This window comes from Anomaloglossus baeobatrachus, chromosome 3 (assembly GCF_048569485.1).
Source record: "Anomaloglossus baeobatrachus isolate aAnoBae1 chromosome 3, aAnoBae1.hap1, whole genome shotgun sequence".
NCBI lineage: Eukaryota > Metazoa > Chordata > Amphibia > Anura > Aromobatidae > Anomaloglossus > Anomaloglossus baeobatrachus.
The window spans coordinates 400,037,065-400,061,544 of NC_134355.1; the positions used below are offsets into that span (position 1 = coordinate 400,037,065).

Below are 24,480 nucleotides of genomic sequence, written 5' to 3' on the forward strand. Positions count from 1 at the left end.
TGCGACCCTTTGCGCTTACCAGCGACAAGGACAAAGAGTGCATCCGAACGGCGCAGGGGCGCCGTGCGGGAAATGTAGATTCTGAGTGCTCTCACCAGATCTAACAAATGTAAATCCTTCTCATACCGATGAACTGCATGAGGACAAAACGAAGGCAAAGAGATATCCTGATTAAGATGAAAAGAGGATACCACCTTCGGGAGAAACTCCTGAATGGGGCGCAGCACTACCTTGTCCTGGTGGAAGACCAGGAAGGGAGCCTTGGAAGACAGCGCTGCTAGCTCAGACACTCTCCGAAGAGATGTGATCGCTACCAGAAAAGCCACTTTCTGTGATAGTCTAGAAAGTGAAACCTCCCTCAGAGGCTCGAAGGGCGGCTTCTGGAGGGCAACTAGTACCCTGTTCAGATCCCATGGATCTAACGGCCGCTTGTACGGGGGTACAATATGACAAACCCCCTGCAGGAACGTGCGCACCTTAGGAAGTCGTGCTAGACGCTTCTGAAAAAAGACGGATAGCGCCGAGACTTGCCCTTTAAGGGAGCCGAGCGACAAACCTTTTTCTAACCCAGATTGCAGGAAAGAAAGAAAGGTAGGCAATGCAAATGGCCAGGGAGACACTCCCTGAGCAGAGCACCAGGATAAGAATATCCTCCACGTTCTGTGGTAGATCTTAGCGGACGTGGGCTTCCTAGCCTGTCTCATGGTGGCAACGACCCCTTGGGATAATCCTGAAGACCCTAGGATCCAGGACTCAATGGCCACACAGTCAGGTTCAGGGCCGCAGAATTCCGATGGAAAAACGGCCCTTGGGACAGTAAGTCTGGTCGGTCTGGTAGTGCCCACGGTTGGCCGACCGTGAGATGCCACAGATCCGGATACCACGCCCTCCTTGGCCAGTCTGGGGCGACGAGTATGACGCGGCTGCAGTCGGATCTGATCTTGCGTAGCACTCTGGGCAAGAGTGCCAGAGGTGGAAACACATAAGGGAGCCGGAACTGCGACCAATCTTGCACTAAGGCGTCTGCCGCCAGAGCTCTGTGATCGCGGGACCGTGCTATGAAGGTTGGGACCTTGTTGTTGTGCCTGGACGCCATTAGGTCGACGTCCGGCCTTCCCCAGCGGCTACAGATTTCCTGAAACACGTCCGGGTGAAGGGACCATTCCCCTGCGTCCATGCCCTGGCGGCTGAGGAAGTCTGCTTCCCAGTTTTCTACGCCGGGGATGTGAACTGCGGATACGGTGGAGGCCGTGGCTTCCACCCACATCATAATCCGCCGGACTTCCTGGAAGGCTTGCCGACCTTGGTGATTGATGTATGCCACCGCTGTGGAGTTGTCCGATTGAATTCGGATCTGCTTCCCTTCCAGCCACTGTTGGAAGGCTAGTAGGGCAAGATACACTGCTCTGATTTCCAGAACATTGATCTGAAGGGTGGACTCCTGCTGAGCCCACGTACCCTGAGCCCTGTGGTGGAGAAACACTGCTCCCCACCCTGACAGACTCGCGTCTGTCGTGACTACCGCCCAAGACGGTGGTAGGAAGGATCTTCCCTGTGATAATGAGGTGGGAAGAGGCCACCATTGCAGAGAGTCCTTGGCCGTCTGTGAAAGGGATACTTTCCTGTTCAGGGATGTTGACTTCCCGTCCCATTGGCGGAGAATGTCCCAATAAAGAGGACGCAGATGAAACTGCGCAAACGGAACCGCCTCCATTGCCGCCACCATCTTCCCGAGGAAGTGCATGAGGCGTCTTAAGGAGTGCGACTGACCGTGACGGAGAGTCTGCACCCCGGTCTGTAGTGACCGCTGCTTGTCCAGCGGAAGCTTCACTAGCGCTGAGAGGGTATGAAACTCCATGCCAAGATACGTTAGTGATTGGGTCGGTGACAGGTTTGACTTTGAGAAGTTGATGATCCACCCGAACGTCTGGAGAGTCTCCAGCGCAACATTCAGGCTGAGTTGGCATGCCTCTTGAGAGGGTGCCTTGACAAGTAGATCGTCCAAGTAAGGGATCACAGAGTGTCCCTGTGAGTGCAAGACTGCTACCACTGCCGCCATGACCTTGGTGAACACCCGTGGGGCTGTCGCCAGACCAAATGGCAGAGCTACGAACTGGAGATGTTCGTCTCCTATCACAAAACGTAGAAAACGTTGGTGCTCTGTAGCAATCGGCACGTGGAGATAAGCATCTTTGATGTCTATTGATGCTAGGAAATTTCCTTGAGACATTGAGGCAATGACGGAGCGGAGGGTTTCATCCAGAACCGCCTGGCCTCCACGTGCTTGTTGAGCAGTTTTGGGTCCAGAACGGAACGGAAAGAGCCGTCCTTTTTTGGCACCACAACCAGATTGGAGGAAAACCGTGTCTTGTTCCTGAAGAGGAACAGGGATTACCACTCCTTCTGCCTGCAGAAGAGCATCGGCTCGGTGGGGAGGTGGGGACGTTCTGAAGAATCGAGTCGGAGGACGAGAACAGAACTCTGTCCTGTGCACGTGGGCACAATGTCCCTCACCCACCGGTCTGTGACCTGTGGCAGCTAAATGTCGCCAAAGGCGAGCGAGTCTGCCATCAACCGCGGATGCGGAGAGATGAGAGAGCTGAGAGTCATGAGGAGACCGCCTTGGTAGCGGTTCCTCCGGCTGCCTTCCTTGGGCGTGATTGAGCCCCCGGAAGCTGAGCCCCTCTGAGGCTTTTCAGCTCTTTTGGACGAGGACAATTGGGACCTGCCCGAGCTTGGGAAGGACCGAAACCTCGACTGTCCTTCCAGGACAGCATTAATAGGGTAAGTCGCAATGCAAACATTGCGAGGTTACGGACGCCCCTGCGGCACAAATGTACATATGCTCAAGACCAGCTGTGCAAGAACAGCTGAAAAGCTTAGGGTGCCCATACGGCTGTAAATGCCGGAGCAACCGACACGCCGATAGCCTCATAGACAGATTTCAACCAGAGTCCATCTGTCTAGCATCTTTAAGTGAAGTCCCATCTCCACTGCAACTATGCTCTAGCCGCAAGCCTGGAGATTGGAGAATCCACCTTTGGACCCTGGGTCCCGCGCTTGACCACGTCAGGGGGAAAAGGATAACGTGTATCCTTAATACGTTTGGAGAAAACGCTCATCTGGTAAGCGTGGTGTTCCTGGACTGCTTCTCTGAAGTCAGCGTGGCCAGAAAAATACTCAATATACGTTTGAGCTACTGAAATGGGACTTCTCCTGCTGTGAAGCTGACTCCTCCGCTGGGGGAGCTGAGGGAGAAAGATCCAACATTCCATTGATGGACGCTATAGGATCATTCCTTATGGCGTCACCATCCGGTGTATCCGGATTGAGAGCGGTGTCAGGATCAAAGTCCTGATGAGCTACGTCTGCCTCATCATACAGAGAGCCTCCTGGGACCCCCCCCGGAGCACCGATTTTATTCCAAATGAGGGTGGCCAGGGAGCAATGATCCAGATTGCCCATGGCCTGTCCGGACTGCAAGTCTCTATCCCATTGCAACTCCATCCCTGTCCTTGGACAGGGTTGACAGGTGGTTCCTTTGGCCACGTCTAGTAGAGACCCCGGCTGACCAAGTGCTACAGGGGAGCATTGCACACAATGGGGTTCAGTGCCGTGGAACAGTATCACATGCAGCAAAAACAGCATCGAAAGCCTGTGTTGCTTACATGCTGCTGCCGGCTAGCCATCTAGGATATAGAGCCAAGAATGGCGACCGTACAGTGCAATGTATAGCATACAAGCATAAAGTACAAATGAACACTGCAGCACATGCAATACAAGCAGCATAGAAAGCCTGTGCCTTGGCACCCCTGCTTTTCTGCTGCTGTAGACTAGCCATCTAGGGGAATATAGCCCAGAATAGCGACCATACAGTGCAATGTATAGCATACAAGCATAAGTACAAATGAACACTGCAACCCCTGCAATACAAGCAGCATAGAAAAAAACCTGTGCCTCAGCACCCTTGCTTTTCTGCTGCTGTAGTCTAGTCATTCTAGGCGAAAATAGCCCAGACTAGCGACCGTACAGTGCAGTGTATAGCATACAAGCATAAATACACATGAACACTTCAGTACATGCAATACAAGCAGCATGGAAAGCCTGTGCCTTAGCACCCCTGCTTTCCTGCTGCTGATGTGTCGCCATCTAAGAGGGCATATAGCCAAAAATAGCGACCTATGCAGTGTAAGCATAAAATACAAATGGACAACTGCGGTATTTAGTGGGGTCAGCACTTCAGGTGCCGCTTACCGCCCGCCTATAAGCGGGTGTGTGGTCGCCCTAGTCCTGTGCCTGGTTGCCCAGAGTCCGATCTCTCAGCTCGGACTGCAGGAATGGCTGCCGGCGTCCTTCTCCAGCTCGTGTGGGTAGGGGCGGGCCGTGGGCGTGCCCCCAAGTCAGAGCGGGAAACCGGCGTCCCACAGTGTCCAGTGAGAGGGCTGGAGCATGTAAATAAGGCTCCAGCCCTCGGCGCTGCTGATTGTACAGCGTCTCTCCCCTACCCTGATTGACAGGGTGGGGGCGGGAACGAAGCGGAGTTAGGCCGCAAAAGCCGGGGACTGGATTTATAAGCGCCGCCGCCGTAAAAGCGCGGTCGGCGCTAAGTCCCCGGCGCACTACAAGTCCCAGCCGCGCCGCCGCTCCCGGAGCGTCCGGCGCGGTAGTTCCCAATACATAAAGTCACTCAGCTAGGCTGAAGTGACTGTAACCCTTTACTGTCCCCGGCGCACTAGCACACCCAGCAAGTCTGGAGTGTGCTGTGCCTGTGTGTACGGGGACACAGAGTACCTGAATGGTGCAGGGCCATGTCCCTGAACGGTACCCAGCTCCGTATCCAGCAGGTTCAATGGGTCTGTGGATGGAGCCCGGCCTCAGGGCTTTGGGCCGGTAAGATCCCACTTCCTCAGAGCCCCTCAGGGGGATGGGGAAGGAAAACAGCATGTGGGCTCCAGCCGCCGTACCAGCAATAGGTACCTCAACCTTACAAACCACAAGCGGGGTGAGAAGGGAGCATGCTGGGGGCCCTATATGGGCCCTCTTTTCTTCCATCCGATATAGTCAGCAGCTACTGCTGACTAAACAGTGGAGCTATGCGTGGATGTCTGACCTCCTTCGCACAAAGCAGAAAACTGGTGAGCCAGTGATCCCACTGGGGGTGTATAGCCAGAAGGGGAGGGGCCTTACACTTTTTAGTGTAATGCTTTGTGTGGCCTCCGGAGGCAGTAGCTATACACCCAATCGTCTGGGTCTCCCAATGGAGCGCCGAAGAAAGCAGAGATGACCCTGCACGATTAATGCAAATAACATATAGAGGTTTTTTGTGTATTCAATATAGCAGCCCCTGCGAACATTGCTGGAAAATGTACAGACACAATATTTCAGGGAAAAAGTTACCAACTTACATTTTTTCTCTTTTAAATCATATATCTAACATTATATGAAGTCTCAATTTTATATAGCAGAACATTTTTACACAAATCATGTTAACGAGGCGCTACCATTACCTATTTTTCCCTGAACCTGTGTAAATGTTAGTGTAGTATCAATGTGCTTGTTTACTCACAGTCTTCCATCATCTGTGGCATTCAGCGCCCCTCTGGTCATATTCTGAGTCACATGACAGCAATTCATACTCTCCAGATCGCACTATGCGTGAGCCGGATGTCTCTTTTACAATGTAAGCCTATGAAGACTCGTTCTGTCGCTCCATGGACTTGTAATGTAAAAGCCTCTCCCTGGTCACATGGAACACAGTGTGAGCCGGAGAGTCTCAAAAGACATCACGTGACTTATTAGGGAAACAGAACAGCTCTGGATGAACACAGGGATCGGTGGAATATATTAACACACTGACACTACACTAACATTTACACAGCTTTAGGGAAATTGTACCAATTAATAGGAGCATCTCTTTAAATTGAAATAGTGGTAATTAATTTACTCGGCATTGTGTGATGACTATAAACATCTTACTACACACAACACTTCTCCTGATTCTCTGTATAATGAAAATGATGGCTCATGAATATTTATCTCCATTTTACAATGCATTATTTAGAAGATTCCTCTACAATCAGACAGCTAATTCTCCTGCCATGTGACCTCGATCTTCTATCCTTGCAAGAGTCAATGACCCTGGTCAAAGATGCCCCCGACGCTCCGTTCCAAATCCGACACTCCTTCATAACAAGAGAGGAAAACTCAGCACTTAGTTATTGATAAAATTGGTTATGTATAGTAATCTACTTAGGATCTACACCTCGACCTATAATGTAAAAAAAAACCCTTAACTTTAGGTTAAAAGATGATTCAATCAATCAAACAAGCTATATACAGTGCCAAAAGTATTGGCACCCCTGCAATTCTGTCAGATAATATTCATTTTGTTCTTGAAAATGATTGCAATCACAAATTCTTTGGTATTATTATCTTCATTTAATTTGTCTTCAATGAAGAAAAGAAAAAAAAAATGTCATAAAGCCAAATTGGATATAATTCCACACCAAACATAAAGAAGGGGGTGGACAAAAGTATTGGCACTGTTTGAAAAATCATGTGATGCTTCTCTAATTTGTGTAATTAACAGCACCTGTAACTTACCTGTGGCACCTAACAGGTGTTGGCAATAACTAAATCACTCTTGCAGCCAGTTGACATGGATTAAAGTTGACTCAACCTCTGTCCTGTGCCCTTGGGTGTACCACATTGTACATGGAGAAAAGAAAGAAGACCAAAGAACTATCTGAGGACTTGAGAATCCAAATTGTGAGGAAGCATGAGCAATCTCAAGGCTACAAGTCCATCTCCAAAGACCTGAAAGTTCCTGTGTCTACAGTGCGCAGTGTCATCAAGAAGTTTAAAGCCCATGGCACTGTGGCTAACCTCCCTAGATGTGGAAGGAAAAGAAAAATTGACGAGAGATTTCAACGCAAGATTGTGCGGATGGTGGATAAAGAACCTCGACTAACATCCAAACAAGCTCAAGCTGCCCTACAGTCCGAGGGTACAACAGTGTCAACGCGTACTATCCGTCGGCGTCTGAATGAAAAGGGACTGTATGGTAGGATACCCAGGAAGACCCCACTTCTTACCCCGAGACATAAAAAAGCCAGGCTGCAGTTTGCCAAAACTTACCTGAGAAAGCATAAAAACGTTTTGGAAGAATGTTCTCTGGTCAGATGAGACAAAAGTAGAGCTTTTTGGGAAAAAGCCATCAACAGAGTTTACAGGGAAAAAAAAAAAAGAGGCATTCAAAGAAAAGAACACGGTCCCTACAGTCAAACATGGCAGAGGTTCCCTGATGTTTTGGGGATGCTTTGCTGCCTCTGGCACTGGACTGCTTGATCGTGTGCATGGCATTATGAAGTCTGAAGACTACCAACAAATTTTGCAGCATAATGTAGGGCCCAGTGTGAGAAAGCTGGGTCTTCCTCAGAGGTCATGGGTCTTCCAGCAGGACAATGACCCAAAACACACTTCAAAAAGCACTAGAAAATGGTTTGATAGAAAGCACTGGAGACTACTAAAGTGGCCAGCAATGAGTCCAAACCTGAATCCCATAGAACACCTGTGGAGAGACCTCAAAATGGCAGTTTGGAGAAGGCACCCTTCAAATCTCAGGGACCTGGAGCAGTTTGCCAAAGAAGAATGGTCTAAAATTCCAGGAGAGCATTGTAAGAAACTCATTGATGGTTACCGGAAGCGGTTGTTCGCAGTTATTTTGGCTAAAGGTTGTGCAGCCAAGTATTAGGGGCCCTTTGCATACTACGACATCGCAAGGCGATGCTGAGATGCTGAACGCTATAGTCCCCGCCTCCGTCGCAGCTGCGATATCATGGTGGTAGCTGCCGTAGTGAACATTATTGCTACGGCAGCTTCACATGCACTCACCTGCCCTGCAACGTCGCTCTGGCCGGCGAACCACCTCCTTCCTAAGGGGGCGGGTCCTGCTGCGTCATACCGACGTCACCCGGCAGGCGGCCAATAGAAGCGGGGGGCGGAGATGAGCGGGACGTAAACATCCCGCCCACCTCCTTCCTTCCGCATAGCCGGCCAGGACGCAGGTAGGAGATGTTCCTCGCTCCTGCGGCTTCACACACAGCGATGTGTGCTGCCGCAGGAACGAGGAACAACATCGTAATATCGGTCTTTCCAAAATCATGGGAATGTCCGATGCTACTCCGATGATACGATTACGCCGCTTTTGTGCTCGTTAATCGTATCAAAAATGCTTTACACACTACGATGTCGACAGCGACGCCGGATGTGCGTCACTTTCGATTTGACCCCACCGACCTCGCACCTGCGATGTCGCAGTGTGCAAAGTGCCCCTTAAGCTAAGGGTGCCAATACTTTTGTCTGGCCCATTTTTGGAGTTTTGTGTGAAATGATCAATGATTTGCTTTTTGTTTCATTCTCTTTTGTCTTTTTTTATTGCAAGCAAAATAAATGAAGATAATAATACCAAAGAATTTGTGATAGCAATCATTTTCAAGAAGAAACGGAGTATTATCTGACAGAATTGCAGGGGTGCCAATACTTTTGGCCAGCACTGTATAACATTTTTTAGAACACAAGAGGCCAGTTACCTTGCTGATGAAAAGAATATGTCCTTCGGAGAGTCCTGTTTTTCTATTTCTACGATGTCTATATCTAAAGAAGCTGGGACAGTTGAAGCAGCTTCAGCTACATTCTCAGCTTCAGTATCTGACGGCTTACGTGACACACTAGTGGCCAACTTCGCTTTCTTTGGTGATAGATCTTCAGCAGGAGGAGCCATACGGCCTATAAAAAAAAAATATGTATATTTCATTGTAAATAAAATGTATACTCGATGAAAGATCCATACAATATTGTGAATTTAATGTAAAACTAGTAAAAGCAAAACACTGATCCTTTTAACACTACAGGAAAAGGTATTACGAATTTTCTATGCCGGTGTTCTGTAACTGTACATTACTTATATTTAACACTAACTTTATACTATATTTGATATGCTTGTGTATTTAAAAAGCTGGTCAACGGGTTAAAATACTTGATATTCAGAAGTTGGTACACAATTTAGAATGTTTTCCCACTAAAGAAAGTGAAGCCTGCTAGGATCCCCACTAAGGCCATGATTGAAGAGGAAGAAACACTGCAGCTTTTTCACCGATGTTCTTCGAAGGATCTAAACACAGCCACATTTACTTGAATTATGTACAGTACACAGTGTGGTCAAGGACTGCTTCTGTTCAAAAAAAAAATTGCAGAGATCTCTGCTACTTTTTAACCTGCAGATAAAGGGTTAATCTGCAATTTAATAGTGTTATGAAGGTGCCAGGCTGCCGTACTGAACGTGGAGCATGCAGGAGAAAATGTAATTTATGTCTCCCAAGAGCCGCCAGCTTTCAGTCATGTAGACGTGAAAGAGGAATTAGTTCCTGCGCACAATACTGAGAGTGACAGCTGTAAACAAATCCTGGCACTGACTGAATAAAAGAAAGTGTTGTGTTAGAGTGGGATAATCTTTAGCGATTAGCGGACCAGTGGATGATCGGCTTGGATTGACTTTAGTTAAATGTTCGGTTCGGGACCCCAATTTGACACCAGTCCCCGAACACCATATAAGTTAATGGGGACGCGAACTTTGGTGCTGTAAAATGGTTGTAGTGAGAGCTAGGGGACTGCAAAACAGAAAGCAAAATTGGGGCAATTGCCCTGCAAACAAATGAGGCTAGGGTATTAATTAAAAAAATAAATTAAAAAAACAAGATGGGTTCCCCCAATTTTTGATTAACAGCCAAGGTAACGCAGACAGCTGGGGGCTAGTATTATCAAGCTGGGAAGAACCACAGTTATTTGACCCTTTCCAGCCTAAAAATAGCAGCCTGCAGCTGCTCCAGATGTGGTGCATTGGTTTGCCCGGCTCTTCTCAATTGCTTTGGTGCGGTGGCATCACGCCCAGAGGTTAGTAATGGAGAGGCATCTTTCAGATACCACCACTAATAAAACAGTTAAGCGGGGTTTACACGCTACGATATCGTTAACGTATTATCGTCGGGGTCACGGTGTTTGTGACGCACATCAGGCGACGTTAAAAACATCGCAGCATGTGACACGTACGAGCGACCTTAGTCGATCGCAAAAGTGGCCAAAATCGTTCACCACGGAGAGGTCGTCCTGAATCCAAAAATCGTTAATTGCATATTAGCAATGTTGTTAGTCGTTCCTGCGGCACCACACATCGCTATGTGTGACACCGCAGGAACGACGAACATCTCCTTACCTGCGTCCACCGGCAATGCGGAAGGAAGGAGGTGGGCTGGATGTTCCGTCCCGCTCATCAGCCCCTCCGCTTCTATTGGCCGGCCAATTAGTGACGCCACAGTGACGTCGCTATGACGGCGAACGCACCTCCCCCTTGAGGGAGGGATTGTTTGGCGGTCATAGCGACGTCGCTGCACAGGTATATGCGTGTGACGCTGCCGTAGCGATAATGTTCACTACGGCAGTGATCACACAATATCGCACATACGACGGGGGCGGGTGCTATTGCACTCGACATCGCTAGCCGATGCTAGCGATGTCGCAGCGTGTAAACCCCGCTTAAGTGTAGAAATAAAAAAAACCCACACAGACTAAAAAAAAAAGTCTGTTTGAATAAAGACTCCTAAACATTCCCTCGCTCACCAATTTATTAATTGAAAAAAATCCTCAAAGTTCCTATATAATGCAATTATGTAATTTCCTACAATGTCCATCAATTTCTATGGAGCATTGTTCTGAGAACGAGGCTTCATAGGTCACTGCTGGTCAGCAGCAGGAATAAAATTCCTCACACTAGTGAGAAATTTCCTACAGTACCTACTGCGGATCGCAAGTGACCTATGGAGCCTCCTTCTCAGAAAGGCTCTATAGGATTCTGTGGACGTCGTGGGACATTACTCCATTGGATTTTTAAATTAATAAATTGTTAAACGATGGAGTGTGTGGGGGGGGTCTTTATTCAAATAAACTGTTTTCTCCTGTATGTGTATACTTATCGGGTTAGTAATGGTGTCTGATATCATCAGACCGAAATCACAATCACTCCTATGACAAGGAGAGCAACTAAGGGTTTGGGAAAACAAGGTCATTACAAAAGAGTTTATTTATGGCAATTATTTCATATGGAAGATGCTTATAAAATAGAAGCCAACTCCTTTCAATGAGTAAGCCCTGTTGTATGTTCAGGCAATAGATGAGGGCCATATTCAGAGTGTTTTTAAACCAGGAAAAACACAACAATTTATAAGAAGTTGTTTTTTCCACAGTGGCAGAAGTGAGGCACAACATATTGGGCACTAAAATTACATGTGCCTAAAAATTGTAAATTACACTCTATAGCATTTACTGAGCTTCCATTTGTAGACAACACCTTTATCAAAATGTTACTACACAACTGTATGATTGCCGAAAACAGTGGATTATTTAATGTCACCTCTTGCCTTGCACAGTTATGTAATATTTGGGGGACGATTAATTTTATCTTTGGACAACTGAAGTGCTGTGGGTCAATCCAAAAGGTTGATAAATCTGAATACTGAAAAAAGGAAAAGTGAGGTTTTTGTCTCTTAGGAGAATAGCTGTGTGTGCAGAAGTATTATAGAAATAAATGAAAAACAATGTCACAACTCATTTGTTTATTTTTATCCGTTAAACTGAGAATAAAAACTATTCCAAATTTTCAAAACTACAATGGCATTTAACTCCCCGCCCCCCCCCAAAAAAAAACATATATACTCTTGTATAAGTCGATCCAAGTATAAACCAAGGTCCTTAATTTTACCACGAAAAACTGGGAAAGCCTATTGACTAGAGTAAAGCCTAGGATTAGAAGACGCACTTCAAATTTAGACAAGGAAAATTGGAAAAAATAATTTTTAATTCTAAAATGGGGGTCTGTCTTATAATCCTAGTGCGTCTTATATTAGTTTACCAGGGCGGCGTAAGGCTATGTGCCCACGCTGCGGAAAATGCGCGGATTTTGCCACGGATTTCTCGCGGAAAAGCCGCGGATTTTCCGAAAATCTGCAGCACAGCTACTCCCCAGCCATTTCTATGGCATTTGGGAAATGCTGTGCCCACGCTGCGGATTTTTCCGCAGCGGAAATCGTGCGGATTTCCGTGCGGAAAAATCTGCAGCATGTCAATTATTGTAGCGGATTTCTCCGCAGGGTCCCATATACTTACCTGCCTTGATAGAGACCCGAGTCACTTTCTCCGTCCGGTGTAGCGGCAGCAGCGCGGTGGATCCAGCCAGGTACAGGAAGGAAGAGGTGGGCGGAGCCTGCACGAGCTCCGGTCATGTGACAGCCGGAGCTAGTTCAGGCCCGCCCACCTCCAGCACAGTGAACCAGACGCTGCCTGACAGGGACCCGGCTGCCGGAAAGCGAGGTGCTGCATGATGGAGGTAAGTATAAACTTCCCCGATCACGGCAGCACTTGTTCTGCATTGAGGATGCAGTGCCGAAGCCATGGTACTGTATCCTCAATGCAGAATGCCCGCAGCATATCCGCAGGACATTCCGCAGCATGGAAACAGACAGAAGTTGTGGTGCTGTTTCCTGGGAGCACCTTCGGAATGTCATGCGGATATATCCGCAGGACACTTTCCCCGTGGGCACATAGCCTTAGATCTCAATCTGCGCACACGCCACTTCCGCGGACATTTTCTTGAAGTCTATCGCGTCAACCGCCAGCGTGCTCAAAAGGTACTCGTAGCCCACCAGCAGGCTCAATGGTGCACGCCACGACACCTGAGCCCCCAGTATAGCTAACCCTAGTGAGCCGCGACACCTCCTAGCCACAGTATCGCCGACCCTCCATCCGGTGACCTCGCTGCACCGCATTGACCCGGTAAGCTTTATCTGGATTATAATACACAGCCCCATTTTCTCCCCAGTTATGGGGAAAAAAGTGCATTTTATAATCCAGAAGTGGGACCCTCACTCGAGTATAAGTCAAGGGGGGCTTTTCAACAGAATAAAATGTGGCTTTTACACGAGTAAATATATTATATATAATGAGAACAATATAGCGCCCTTCTTTTCTATTCAAACTGTCTCTCCAGTAACGGAGACAAACGCTAGCGCAGCGCCACCTATTGGAAGTAGAGATTCTAAAAGTCAAATGTGGATTTTTAACAATCCTATGCATATGACTTAGAATATGTGTTTCGGGGTGCTTGCTCCTCGTCAGTGCAAAGTATGGGGTGTCTGATCTGGCTCATGAGAAGCTTTGTGGGGACCACGGGGGAACACTATTCTTCTTTTCTATAACATACATAACTCTTCCATCCTGGAGTCAGCTTCTTAACCTGTTGATGATCTTTTTGGGCAGCTGCAACCAAAGTCTCCCAGACAGTAATCAGAGAGGTGACATTTTTCCTTCATTGTAAATCTCCCACTGTAACAATGCCCCCGGGACTGACTGACAGTCGTCTCTGTACTTTTGCAATGCTGGATGTTAGTCAGTGCCAGAGGCATGGTTACATCCGCCGCTCACTTTGCACAAAACGGTTACTGAAACCGTGCCGGCTGTGACCCTATGAATAAAAGCCCATAGTTGCTGGGAGGAAAACAAAGTTATCAGTGCGGTGACAGCACACAATCAGAACGCTGATTAAGCTGCAGATTAACACTACAAGTCCCAGAGAGGGATCATTTAACATTTCTACCTTTGGATCCCAGAGACTGGTCGAATGACCTGAAGGATTTTAGCTAACATCCTATAATCACCGTCTTTTGTACTGTAATTAAGGCTATTACTGTCGCACCACAGGAGGTTGTTGTTTTCCATTGAGTTTAGCCATTTAGTTTCTAGTTAGTTCTATTCAGTTTGGACTAAGGGTCATTTGACCCTCTTTCGAGACTTCAGTGGAGAGCTCGAAATTTCTGGGACTTCTAGTGTTAACACCATATCTGCAGAGCAATAGTGTCTGTTCTTTACATGACAGGTTACCTTTACCGCTATTACTGGCTAGCCAAACAGTGGAGTACTTTGAGAAATGCATTAGAGTATTTTCCTGCATAAAAATTTTGGTCAATCACATTTTTTTGACCCTGCTGATCACACCCTAATATCTTAGTAATTTCACGATTGATGCTTCCCTCCTTAAGACTTGTATTATTTTTGATTTACAGAGTCAGGTAAATGTCTTTTTTAGTTCAGCTTGCCTGAGGAAAACAAGCTGCCTAATAATTCTGCACATCTTGCTAAAGGGTGTTGTATCCTTAGGACACTCTCCCCTCATTACACAAATACACATCACCTGATCTGCTCCATCCAAGAAGCAAATGTGACAAGTCAAAGCCTAGACTTCAATACTCAAAATGGTGCTTCGTTACTTCTAAGACAAAGAGCATCTTACAATCCAAATAACAAACCTGTGCAGATTTTGCAATTTAAATCAAAGAGATGATTTTTGTGCTGTGCTGTTGTGTCCGATGTAGATTCTACAGGATCTTCTTTCTCTTTCTGAACTTCTTCTTCCTTTTCTAGTGGTTTTACAACAGGTTCCTAGAACACATAGGACACAATAAAATGGAATATCTTGGTTTAAAGTTATTTTGTACCAAATAGATACCACACGTATCCAAGATCAAGTCCTCCCATTACACTATACATTCAGCTGCACCTTAAGTTCTTGCACTTTGTTACCTTTGGTCATTTACTGTATCTGGTCGTTAACAGATATGCTTGGGGCTTAAGAAATCAATCATCTGTTTCATGAATCTGCACCTTCTAGATACAATGGCTAACAGATGGAGACCCAAAGAAAGACCTTCACCAATTATCTCAATATGGGACAAACTGTTTTAACCCCTTAACAACAGCGGGCAGTAATCTTACGTCCTAGCGGTTATAGTGTTAATCCCCGCAGGCCTGTGGCAATTAGCACACATCTCAGCTGATTTATACAGCTGACATGTGTGCCTGCTAGGCACGAGCAGAATCGATATCCGCCTGTGCCTTCTAACCCTTTAAATGGAGCTGTGAAAACGTGACAGCGCCATACTAACGGCGATAGCAGTAGATCCGTACTCACAAGCCTCTACCGGAAGTCATGTGACGTGATCACGTGGATCCGGTGGTTGTCATGGTAGCACAGAGTCATGCAATGACTCCTGTGCTCACATGACTCAGGTCCTGAAAGAAACAGCCAAGGGCTGCTTGTTACAAGAGATAATCATTTCTCCCGGTCTGAGCAGTGCTGCTCTGCTCGGGAGAAATGAATAATCGTTATAGTCCTCTAGGGGACCTAGTAAGATAAAAAAAAAAAAAAAAAAAGTTTAAAAAAAAATTAAAAAAAAACCTAAAAAGTTCAAATCACCCCCCTTTTGCCCCATTGAAAATTTAAGGGTTAAAAAAAATATATACATAAAAAATATATACAAATTTTGTATTGCAGAGTTCAGAAATGCCCGATCTATGAAAATATAAAATCAATTAAGAACTTCAGTTCAAGCCGCAAATAATAAGCTGTCACTGATCCATAGATCCCGAATAATGAGAATGTCACGGGTTGCGGAAAATGGCGCAAAATGTACGCCACTTTTGTCGGACACACTTCAGATTTTTTTTTAACCCCTTAGATAAAAGTAAACCTATACATGTTTGATGTCTACGAACTCGCACCGATCTCAAGCATCACACTGACACATTAGTTGTACTATATAATGAACACAGTAAATAAAATATCTAAAAAACAAACGTGCAGTCACACTTTTTTTGCAATTTTTCCGCATTTGGAATTTGTTTGCCGTTTTCCAGTACACTATATGGTAAAACTCATGGTTTCATTTAAAAGTACACCTCGTTCTGCAAAAAACAAGCCCTCACATGACCACATTGACTGAAAAATTAAAAAAAAATCAAACAAAAATGGCGAAAAAAAAACGGAAAGCGCAAAATTGGCCAGTCGTCAAGGAGTTAATTTCTGCCAGTAAGAAAATATTGAAGTTAAACAATTTTAAAAATGTAAAGTATTATTGTTTTAATGATAAAAAAAAGGTTAACTTTTTTTTATGGTATAAAATATTAAAGATAATCTTAAAAGTTTGATATTTTAGTCTTTTAAACATTAGAAGGAGCAGCTGCTGACACTGGCTCGCATTAGGACTGCAGTAAATATGGGTGGGATCTGCTTACGTGTGTGATGCCCCCCCTACCCTCACCTACCAAATGTTTGCAGGAATGGGACAAAGTTTAGGTGCACAGTGCAGTGCCATATCGTTGGTGATCGCAATGTGACACTGGCATGTTGATGGTGTCACTGAACACTGCTAGCTAAGGGGGAAAAAAACTTTATGTTTTCACAAACTTTTGACTTTTTTTAACATAGCTTTCCATGGGCAGGAGTTTAAACAGTCGGGTCTGGGTTCAGCTATGCTCCTGTGCTTTCTGGCACGTAGAGAGGTGAACCACAAAAGATAGGGACCATCTTGGTGGATGGCTTTTCTGCTTTCTTTTATCAAAATAGTGTCAACCAAGTGCCCTCTGTTATTTAAATGTACTATTACTACTTATTTACTTACTGCAGGCTATTTGCTCCTTTTTTATCCTAGGTTTTGTCTGTTAATAGCCAGAGTGTGAATGTGCACCTGCTGCACAATGCACTTATAACAAAATGAGTTATAGCTCATTTCTTTGGTTTTGCATTACTTTTTTTTTGCACAAAAAGGGGCATCGCTCCACTCTTTTGGGCTGTGCATTTTGTCTATAAAGCTTTCCAAAGGTCGGCAGGAGTTTGAACAGTCAGGCCTGAACCCATCTTTTTTGAGGCCTGCTGGCACATAGAGAAGTGAGCTACAAGAGCTAGGGCCCATCCTGATTAGGTACACCTTGTCAAGGTCAGATGGCTTTTACGCCGTTTTGATCAAAATAGTGTCAGCTAAGTAACCTATGCTATTTACATGTATTATCACTGCAAGATTTATAGGACCTGGCAGCTGTTACTGATAAGACTCAAAGTGGATAGAAGCGGGAGGAGCTAGAGACAGAGGGAGGAGCTAGGGTAGAGGGAGAAGTGGAGCTCTGCCTCTAGCTCCTCCCTCTTCTATCTACATAGAGTCTTATCAGTAGCAGCTCATCTCCTATCTCAGTAATAGGAAAGTCTACACTGAACACAGATTTTACATCAGAATTGAGAATTTTGATAATGACTAATCACTTCTGGCAAAGAAAGAAATAATTTATCTGATAAAAATAAGCAAATTTGAAATAAATCTTATGTGTTTTATTGATTTATGAAATAAAGATTAAAACGACGCTCATGCATTTTCCAATTTTCCAACAAGCAATTTTTCCCCTTCGGTTATTTATTTTTGTTTTTATTTATTTATTTTTTTGCAACAGATAGAAATTTTGTTCTTTTAAAATTATTAATATTAATATGCTAAAAAATCTAGAACACTCACCCTACTTTTATCGCTTGACGCTGAGAAAGCATTTGATAGAGTGGGGTGGGAATTCTTGGAAAACACCCTGAAAAAATTTGGCTTTGACAACACATCCATTAACTCCATCATGGCGCTATATTCCTGCCCCTCAGTCACAATTAAATCAGACAACCACACTTTGAAAACGTTTATGATAACCAATGGAACTAGTCAGGGATGTCCATTATCATCGCTACTTTTTGCCCTGATTATGGAACCTTTGGCAGAATGTATCAGGTCAAACGAAAAAAATTAAAAAGGTATTTCCATAGGCAAAGAAAACTTTAAAATAAGTTTTTGCGGATGATGTAATTATGACTCTTAGCGACCCATTAAACTCCATCAATGAGACCAACAACATTTTAAAAGAATTCTCCATTGTTTCAAACTTTAAAATTAATGAGAAAAAGTAAAAAATGCTAGCTCTTAACCTCATCCCAACAGCAAAAGAAAATCTTAGAAATAATGTTAATTGTGAATGGGTTACGGTATTACTTTCACAAAAGATATTAAAAGCACCTTAATCCTCAACATGAATAAACTCACAACTCAGATTGAAAAAGACTTTGCAACAGACAACAAAACCGAAACGACATGGCTTGGCAGAATATTGGTAGCTAAGATGTTTATTCTACCCAAAATTTTATATACAATTAGATGTCCACCCATCATCATCACAGACGAATTCCTAGTCAAATTGCAAAAATCAATCAACAAATATGTCTGGAATAATAGCAAAGCAAGGGTAGCCAAAAATACATTATTCAAAAATAAAATTAATGGAGGATACGGCCTTCCTAATATACAAGCATATTATTACTCAAATTTATTAAAACAAACCAACAATTGGTTATTAAAAAATGAAAATACTCCAACTTGGGTTAACTTGGAACTAATATTATCAGGAAATAACTCTTTCCGCTCTCCTTTACTGGAAGTTACTAAACTCTGGAGTAAGAAAATCCAATACCTACGATAGCAGCACTAATAATGCTGCATTTACTTCCTGGGAAACGATTTCAAGAGTCCCCAAAGACAAAATGACTTTTGAAGTCTTTAAAAATACAGAGATAAAAAATATAGATTTGTCAAACAATACGGAGACAGTAGATATATGGATCCAGTCAGGGATAAAATACATAAAAAATATATACGATGGTACAAACTTCACCTCATTCTTACAACTTAAACTACAAAACAATATACCAGATAAAGATCTTTACTTCTTCCTAGAAATAAGGAAAACCATCAGGAAACTTATAGAATCCAAAAGTAAAATAAATAAATTCATACTTAAATTGATAAACAACCCACATAACAAACTAATATGGAGCCATAAGAACATCTATCATGCCTACAATTCTGAACCCACCACAAGAAAAATGATACACATATCCAGTTGGGAAAAGGACTTAAAAGTAGAATTCACCCAAGACCAATGGGATAAAGCTCTTAAAAACACATACCTTTCCAATATCTGCGCTACATTACATGAAGCTTATTATAAAATTTATACCAGATGGTATTTTACTCCGGACAAAGTAGCTAAAATATTCCTAAGCCAAAAACCAACATGCTGGAGAGGTTGCGATACAAAAGGTGACATTGTTCATATTTTTTGGAGCTGTCCTAGAATCAGAAGCTTATGGCAGAAAGTGTCTAAAATAATAAATCTGATAATGCACTCAAAAATAAGTCTAACACCACAATTAGCTCTCTTATCGATAGATTCGGATACAATAAAACTAAAATACAGAGCCATCGTAATTCATATCCTTGTAGTTACCAAAGTCGAATTGGCGGCACGTTGGAAATCCAATAAAATTCCAAATATTTACGATCTAATAAAAAAAAGGGAATTTTGTTTACTTACCTTAAATTCCTTTTCTTCTAGCTCCTATTGGGAGACCCAGACAATTGGGTGTATAGCTTCTGCCTCCGGAGGCCACACAAAGTATTACACTTAAAAGTGTAAAGCCCCTCCCCTTCTGCCTATACACCCTCCCGTGGACCACGGGCTCCTCAGTTTTGGTGCAAAAGCAGGAAGGAGAAAACTTATAAATTGGTCTAGGGTAAATTCAATCCGAAGGATGTTCGGAGAACTGAAGACCATGAACCAAAAGAACAATTCAACATGAACAACATGTGTACACAAAAGAACAACCAGCCCGAAGGGCACAGGGGTGGGTGCTGGGTCTCCCAATAGGAGCTAGAAGAAAAGGAATTTACGGTAAGTAAACAAAATTCCCTTTTACTTTGTCGCTCCATTGGGAGACCCAGACAATTGGGACGTCCAAGAGCAGTCCCTGGGTGGGTAAAAGAATACCTCGATAAAAAGAGCCGAAAACGGCCCCCTCTTACAGGTGGGCAACCGCCGCCTGAAGGACTCGCTTACCTAGACTGGCGTCTGCCGAAGCATAGGTATGCACTTGATAGTGTTTCGTGAAAGTGTGCAGACTAGACCACGTAGCTGCCTGACACACCTGGGGAGCCGTAGCCCGGTGCCGCAATGCCCAGGACGCACCCACGGCTCTGGTAGAATGGGCTTTCAGCCCTGAAGGGAGCGGAAGCCCGGAAGAACGGTAGGCCTCGAGAATCGGTTCCTTGATCCACCGAGCCAAGGTTGACTTGGAGGCCTGAGAGCCCTTACGCTGGCCAGCGACAAGGACAAAGAGCGCATCTGAACGGCGAAGGGGCGCCGTGCGAGACACGTAGAACCGGAGTGCTCTCACTAGATCCAAAGAGTGCAAATCCTTTTCACACTGGTGAATTGGATTAGGGCAAAAGGAAGGCAAGGAGATATCCTGATTGAGATGAAAAGGGGATACCACCTTAGGAAGAAATTCCGGGACAGGACGCAGAACCACCTTATCCTGGTGAAAAACCAGGAAGGGGGCTTTGCATGACAGCGCTGCGAGCTCAGACACTCTCCGAAGTGATGTGACTGCCACTAGGAAGGCCACCTTCTGCGAAAGACGTGAGAGAGACATCCCTCAGCGGCTCGAAAGGTGGTTTTTGAAGAGCCGACAGAACCCTGTTAAGATCCCAGGGTTCCAGCGGACGTTTGTAAGGTGGGACCATGTGGCAAACCCCCTGCAGGAACGTGCGGACCTGCGGAAGCCTGGCTAGACGCTTTTGAAAAAACACGGAGAGCGCCGATACTTGGCCCTTGAGAGAGCCGAGGGACAAACCCTTGTCCATTCCAGATTGAAGGAATGAAAGAAAAGTGGGTAAGGCAAACGGCCATGGAGGAAAACCGTTAACAGCGCACCATGATAGGAAGATTTGCCAAGACCTGTAATAGATCTTGGCGGACGTTGGCTTCCTGGCTTGTCTCATGGTGGCAATGACATCCTGAGATAACCCTGAAGACGCTAGGAGCCAGGACTCAATGGCCACACAGTCAGGTTGAGGGCCACAGAATTCAGATGGAAAAACGGGCCTTGTGACAGCAAGTCTGGGTGGTCTGGAAGTGCCCACGGTTGACCCACCGTGAGATGCCACAGATCCGGATACCACGACCGCCTCGGCCAGTCTGAAGCGACGAGAATGGCGCGACGGCATCGGACCTGATCTTGCGTAGTACTCTGGGCAGCATCGCCAGAGGGGGAAACACATAAGGCAGTCGAAACTGCGACCAATCCTGGACTATCGCGTCCGCCGCCAGAGCTCTGTGATCCTAAGACCGTGCCATGAAGGCCGGGACCTTGTTGTTGTGCCGTGACGCCATGAGATCGACGTCCGGCGTTCCCCAGCGGCGACAGATCTCTCGAAACACGTCTGGGTGCAGAGACCATTCCCCCGCGTCCATGCCCTGACGACTGAGAAAATCTGCTTCCCAGTTTTCTACGCCCGGGATGTGAACTGCGGAGATGGTGGAGCCTGTGGCTTCCACCCACTGCAGAATCCGTCGGACTTCCTGGAAGGCTTGACGACTGCGAGTGCCGCCTTGGTGGTTGATGTAGGCGACGGCAGTGGCGTTGTCCGACTGGATACGGATCTGCCTGCCCTCCAGCCACCGATGGAAAGCCAATAGGGCTAGATATACTGCCCTTATCTCCAAAATATTGATCTGAAGGGACGATTCTATCAGAGTCCAGGTTCCTTGAGCCCTGTGGTGGAGAAAAACCGCTCCCCAACCTGACAGGCTCGCGTCCGTGGTGACCACAGCCCAGGTTGGGGGTAGGAAGGATTTTCCCCGCGACAGAGATGTGGGTAGGAGCCACCACTGAAGTGATGTTTTGGTTGCAAGGGAAAGAGAGATGTTCTTGTCGAGGGAAGCCGCACTCTTGTCCCATTTGCGGAGAATGTCCCATTGGAGTGGCCGTAGATGGAATTGCGCGAACGGCACTGCCTCTATAGCTGCCACCATCTTCCCCAGGAAGTGCATGAGGCGCCTTAAGGGGTGTGACTGACTCCGAAGAAGTGATTGCACCCCTGCCTGCAGAGAAAGCTGTTTGTCGCTCGGTAGCTTGACTAACGCTTGCTGGGTATGAAACTCCATCCCGAGGTAAGTCAGTGATTGGGTCGGTGTCATCTTGGATTTCGGGACGTTTATGATCCACCCGAACTGCTGGAGAGTCGCCAGAGTGACGGTAAGGCTTTGTTGACACGCCACCCGAGAAGGGGCCCTGACTAGGAGATCGTCCAAGTAGGGGATCACCGAGTGGCCCTGAGAGTGCAGGACCGCCACGACGGATGCCATGACTTTGGTGAAAACCCGTGGGGCTGTCGCCAGGCCGAAAGGCAATGCCACGAACTGAAGGTGTTCGTCCCCGATGGCGAAACGCAGGAAACGTTGATGTTCGGGTGCGATCGGTACATGGAGATAAGCATCCTTGATATCGATCGATGCTAGGAAGTCTCCTTGTGACATCGAGGCGATGACCGAGCGGAGAGATTCCATCCGAAACCGTCTGCTTCTCACATGTCTGTTGAGTAGCTTGAGGTCCAGAACGGGACGGAATGACCCGTCCTTTTTTGGCACCACGAACAAGTTGGAGTAAAATCCGCTACCACGTTCCTGAAGGGGAACGGGGATCACAACTCCTTCTATCTTTAGAGCGTCCACTGCCTGAAAAAGTGCGTCGGCCTGAGCGGGGGGCGGAGAGGTTCTGAAGAAACGAACCGCAGGACGAGAGCTGAACTCTATCCTGTAACCATGAGACAGAATGTCTCTCACCCATCGGTCTTGAACATGTGGCCACCAGGCGTCGCCAAAGCGGGAGAGCCTGCCACCGACCGAGGATGCGGCTAGGGGAGGCCGAGAGTCATGAGGAGGCCGTCTTGGAGGCAGTGCCTCCTGCGGCCTTTTGGGGGCGTGACTTGGACCGCCACGCATAGGAGTTCCTCTGGCCTTTCTCCGGCCTGTTGGACGAAGAGGATTGGGGCTTGGCGGAGGGACGAAAGGACCGAAACCTTGATTGGATTTTTCTCTGCTGAGGTCTCTTAGGTTTGGACTGGGGTAAGGAGGAGTCCTTTCCCTTGGATTCCTTAATAATCTCATCCAATCGTTCGCCAAACAAACGGTCGCCAGAAAAAGGCAAACCAGTTAAGAACCTCACATGGCCCTGCGGACTGCCACGGAGTTAGCAGATGCTACAGCCGTACGGCTAGTGGAGTCCAGGACGGCGTTCATGGCATAGGACGAAAAGGCTGATGCCTGAGAGGTCAAAGACGAAACATGCGGAGCAGAATTCCGTGTGACAGCATTAATCTCAGTCAGACAAGCCGAGATTGCTTGGAGAGCCCACACGGCTGCAAAGGCTGGGGCGAAAGACGCGCCCGTGGCCTCATAGATGGACTTCACCAAGAGCTCTATCTGTCTGTCAGTGGCATCCTTCAGGGATGAGCCATCTGCAACAGACACAACGGACCTAGCAGCCAATCTGGAGACTGGAGGATCCACCTTGGGAGAGTGAGCCCAACCCTTAACGACTTCAGATGGAGAGGGGTAACGCGTGTCAGTGTGACGTTTAGCAAAGCGCTTGTCCGGGACCGCTCTGGGCTTCTGGACAGCATCCCTGAAGTTAGAGTGATCAAAAAACGTATTGCGCGTACGTTTGGGGAACCAAAACTTGTGTTTCTCCTGCTGAGACGCCGACTCCTCTACAGGAGGAGGCGGAGGTGAGAGATCCAACACCTGGTTGATGGACGAGATAAGATCATTTACTAAGGCGTCCCCCTCAGGTGTATCAAGGTTAAGGGCGAAGTCAGGGTCAGAGCCCTGAGCTCCCACGTACGCCTCGTCTTCCTGAGAGTCCTCAAGCTGGGATCCCGAGCAGCGTGAGGAAGTCGGGGAAGAGTCCCAGCGAGGCCGCTTAGCCGGTCTGGGACTGCGGTCCGGGCAGGAGTCCTCCGCCTGAGACCTAGGGGCCAACCTGGGAGCGCGCTGCGGCGCGGACCGAGAGGGGCCTGGAGGAGACAAGCTAACAGGGGCTGGGGCCTGTGGAAGGTCCGGTCTGGACTGCAATGCCTCAAGGAGTTTAGAAGACCATTTGTCCATAGACAGTGCAATGGATTGGGAAAGTGACTGAGTTTCTCAGCAAAAGAGGCCAACACCGGTGACTCTGTCCCTGCAGCCTGCTCAGGGGGAGCAGGGGGGTCTACATGAGCCGAGGGGCCCACCAGTGCCCGAGGCTCCGGCTGAGCAAGCGAGGCAGGAGTCGAGCATTGCTCACAGTGAGGGTAGGTGGAACCCGCAGGTAACATAGCCCCACAAGAGGTACAGGCCGCGAAAAAAACCTGTGCCTTAGTAGCTTTGCTCCTTGTGGACGACATGCTGTTGTCTCCTAGGAGAGTGACCACCGAGGGTATATGGGAAAAGGGTATACAGCCTGACCGAACAGATATATATATCTATTATATATATATATGTATCTATTCTGGCACCCTAGGGGGACCAGCACCAGGTGACCGGTGTGGCTTACCGGCCGCTAACGAGCGGAGTGTGTCCTCCAGATTCCCTGTCGTGGATCCCCCGGAGCTGCAGAGCTGCTTCACTGAGAAGCATCCA

At 46.7% G+C, this 24,480-nt stretch overlaps 1 protein-coding gene across 1 annotated transcript in view; it reads right to left on the bottom strand.

Annotated features, from left to right (window-relative positions):
- PHF3 (PHD finger protein 3) overlaps positions 1 to 24,480 on the bottom strand; it is a 180,498-nt gene that overhangs the window by 39,812 nt on the left and 116,206 nt on the right. Inside the window, exons 11-12 of the mRNA XM_075340255.1 lie at positions 14,412 to 14,544; positions 8,592 to 8,787 (exon numbers count right to left, since the gene is read on the bottom strand). Coding sequence (XP_075196370.1) covers positions 8,592 to 8,787; positions 14,412 to 14,544 — 329 coding nt within the window. The remainder of the gene's footprint in view (positions 1 to 8,591; positions 8,788 to 14,411; positions 14,545 to 24,480) is intronic.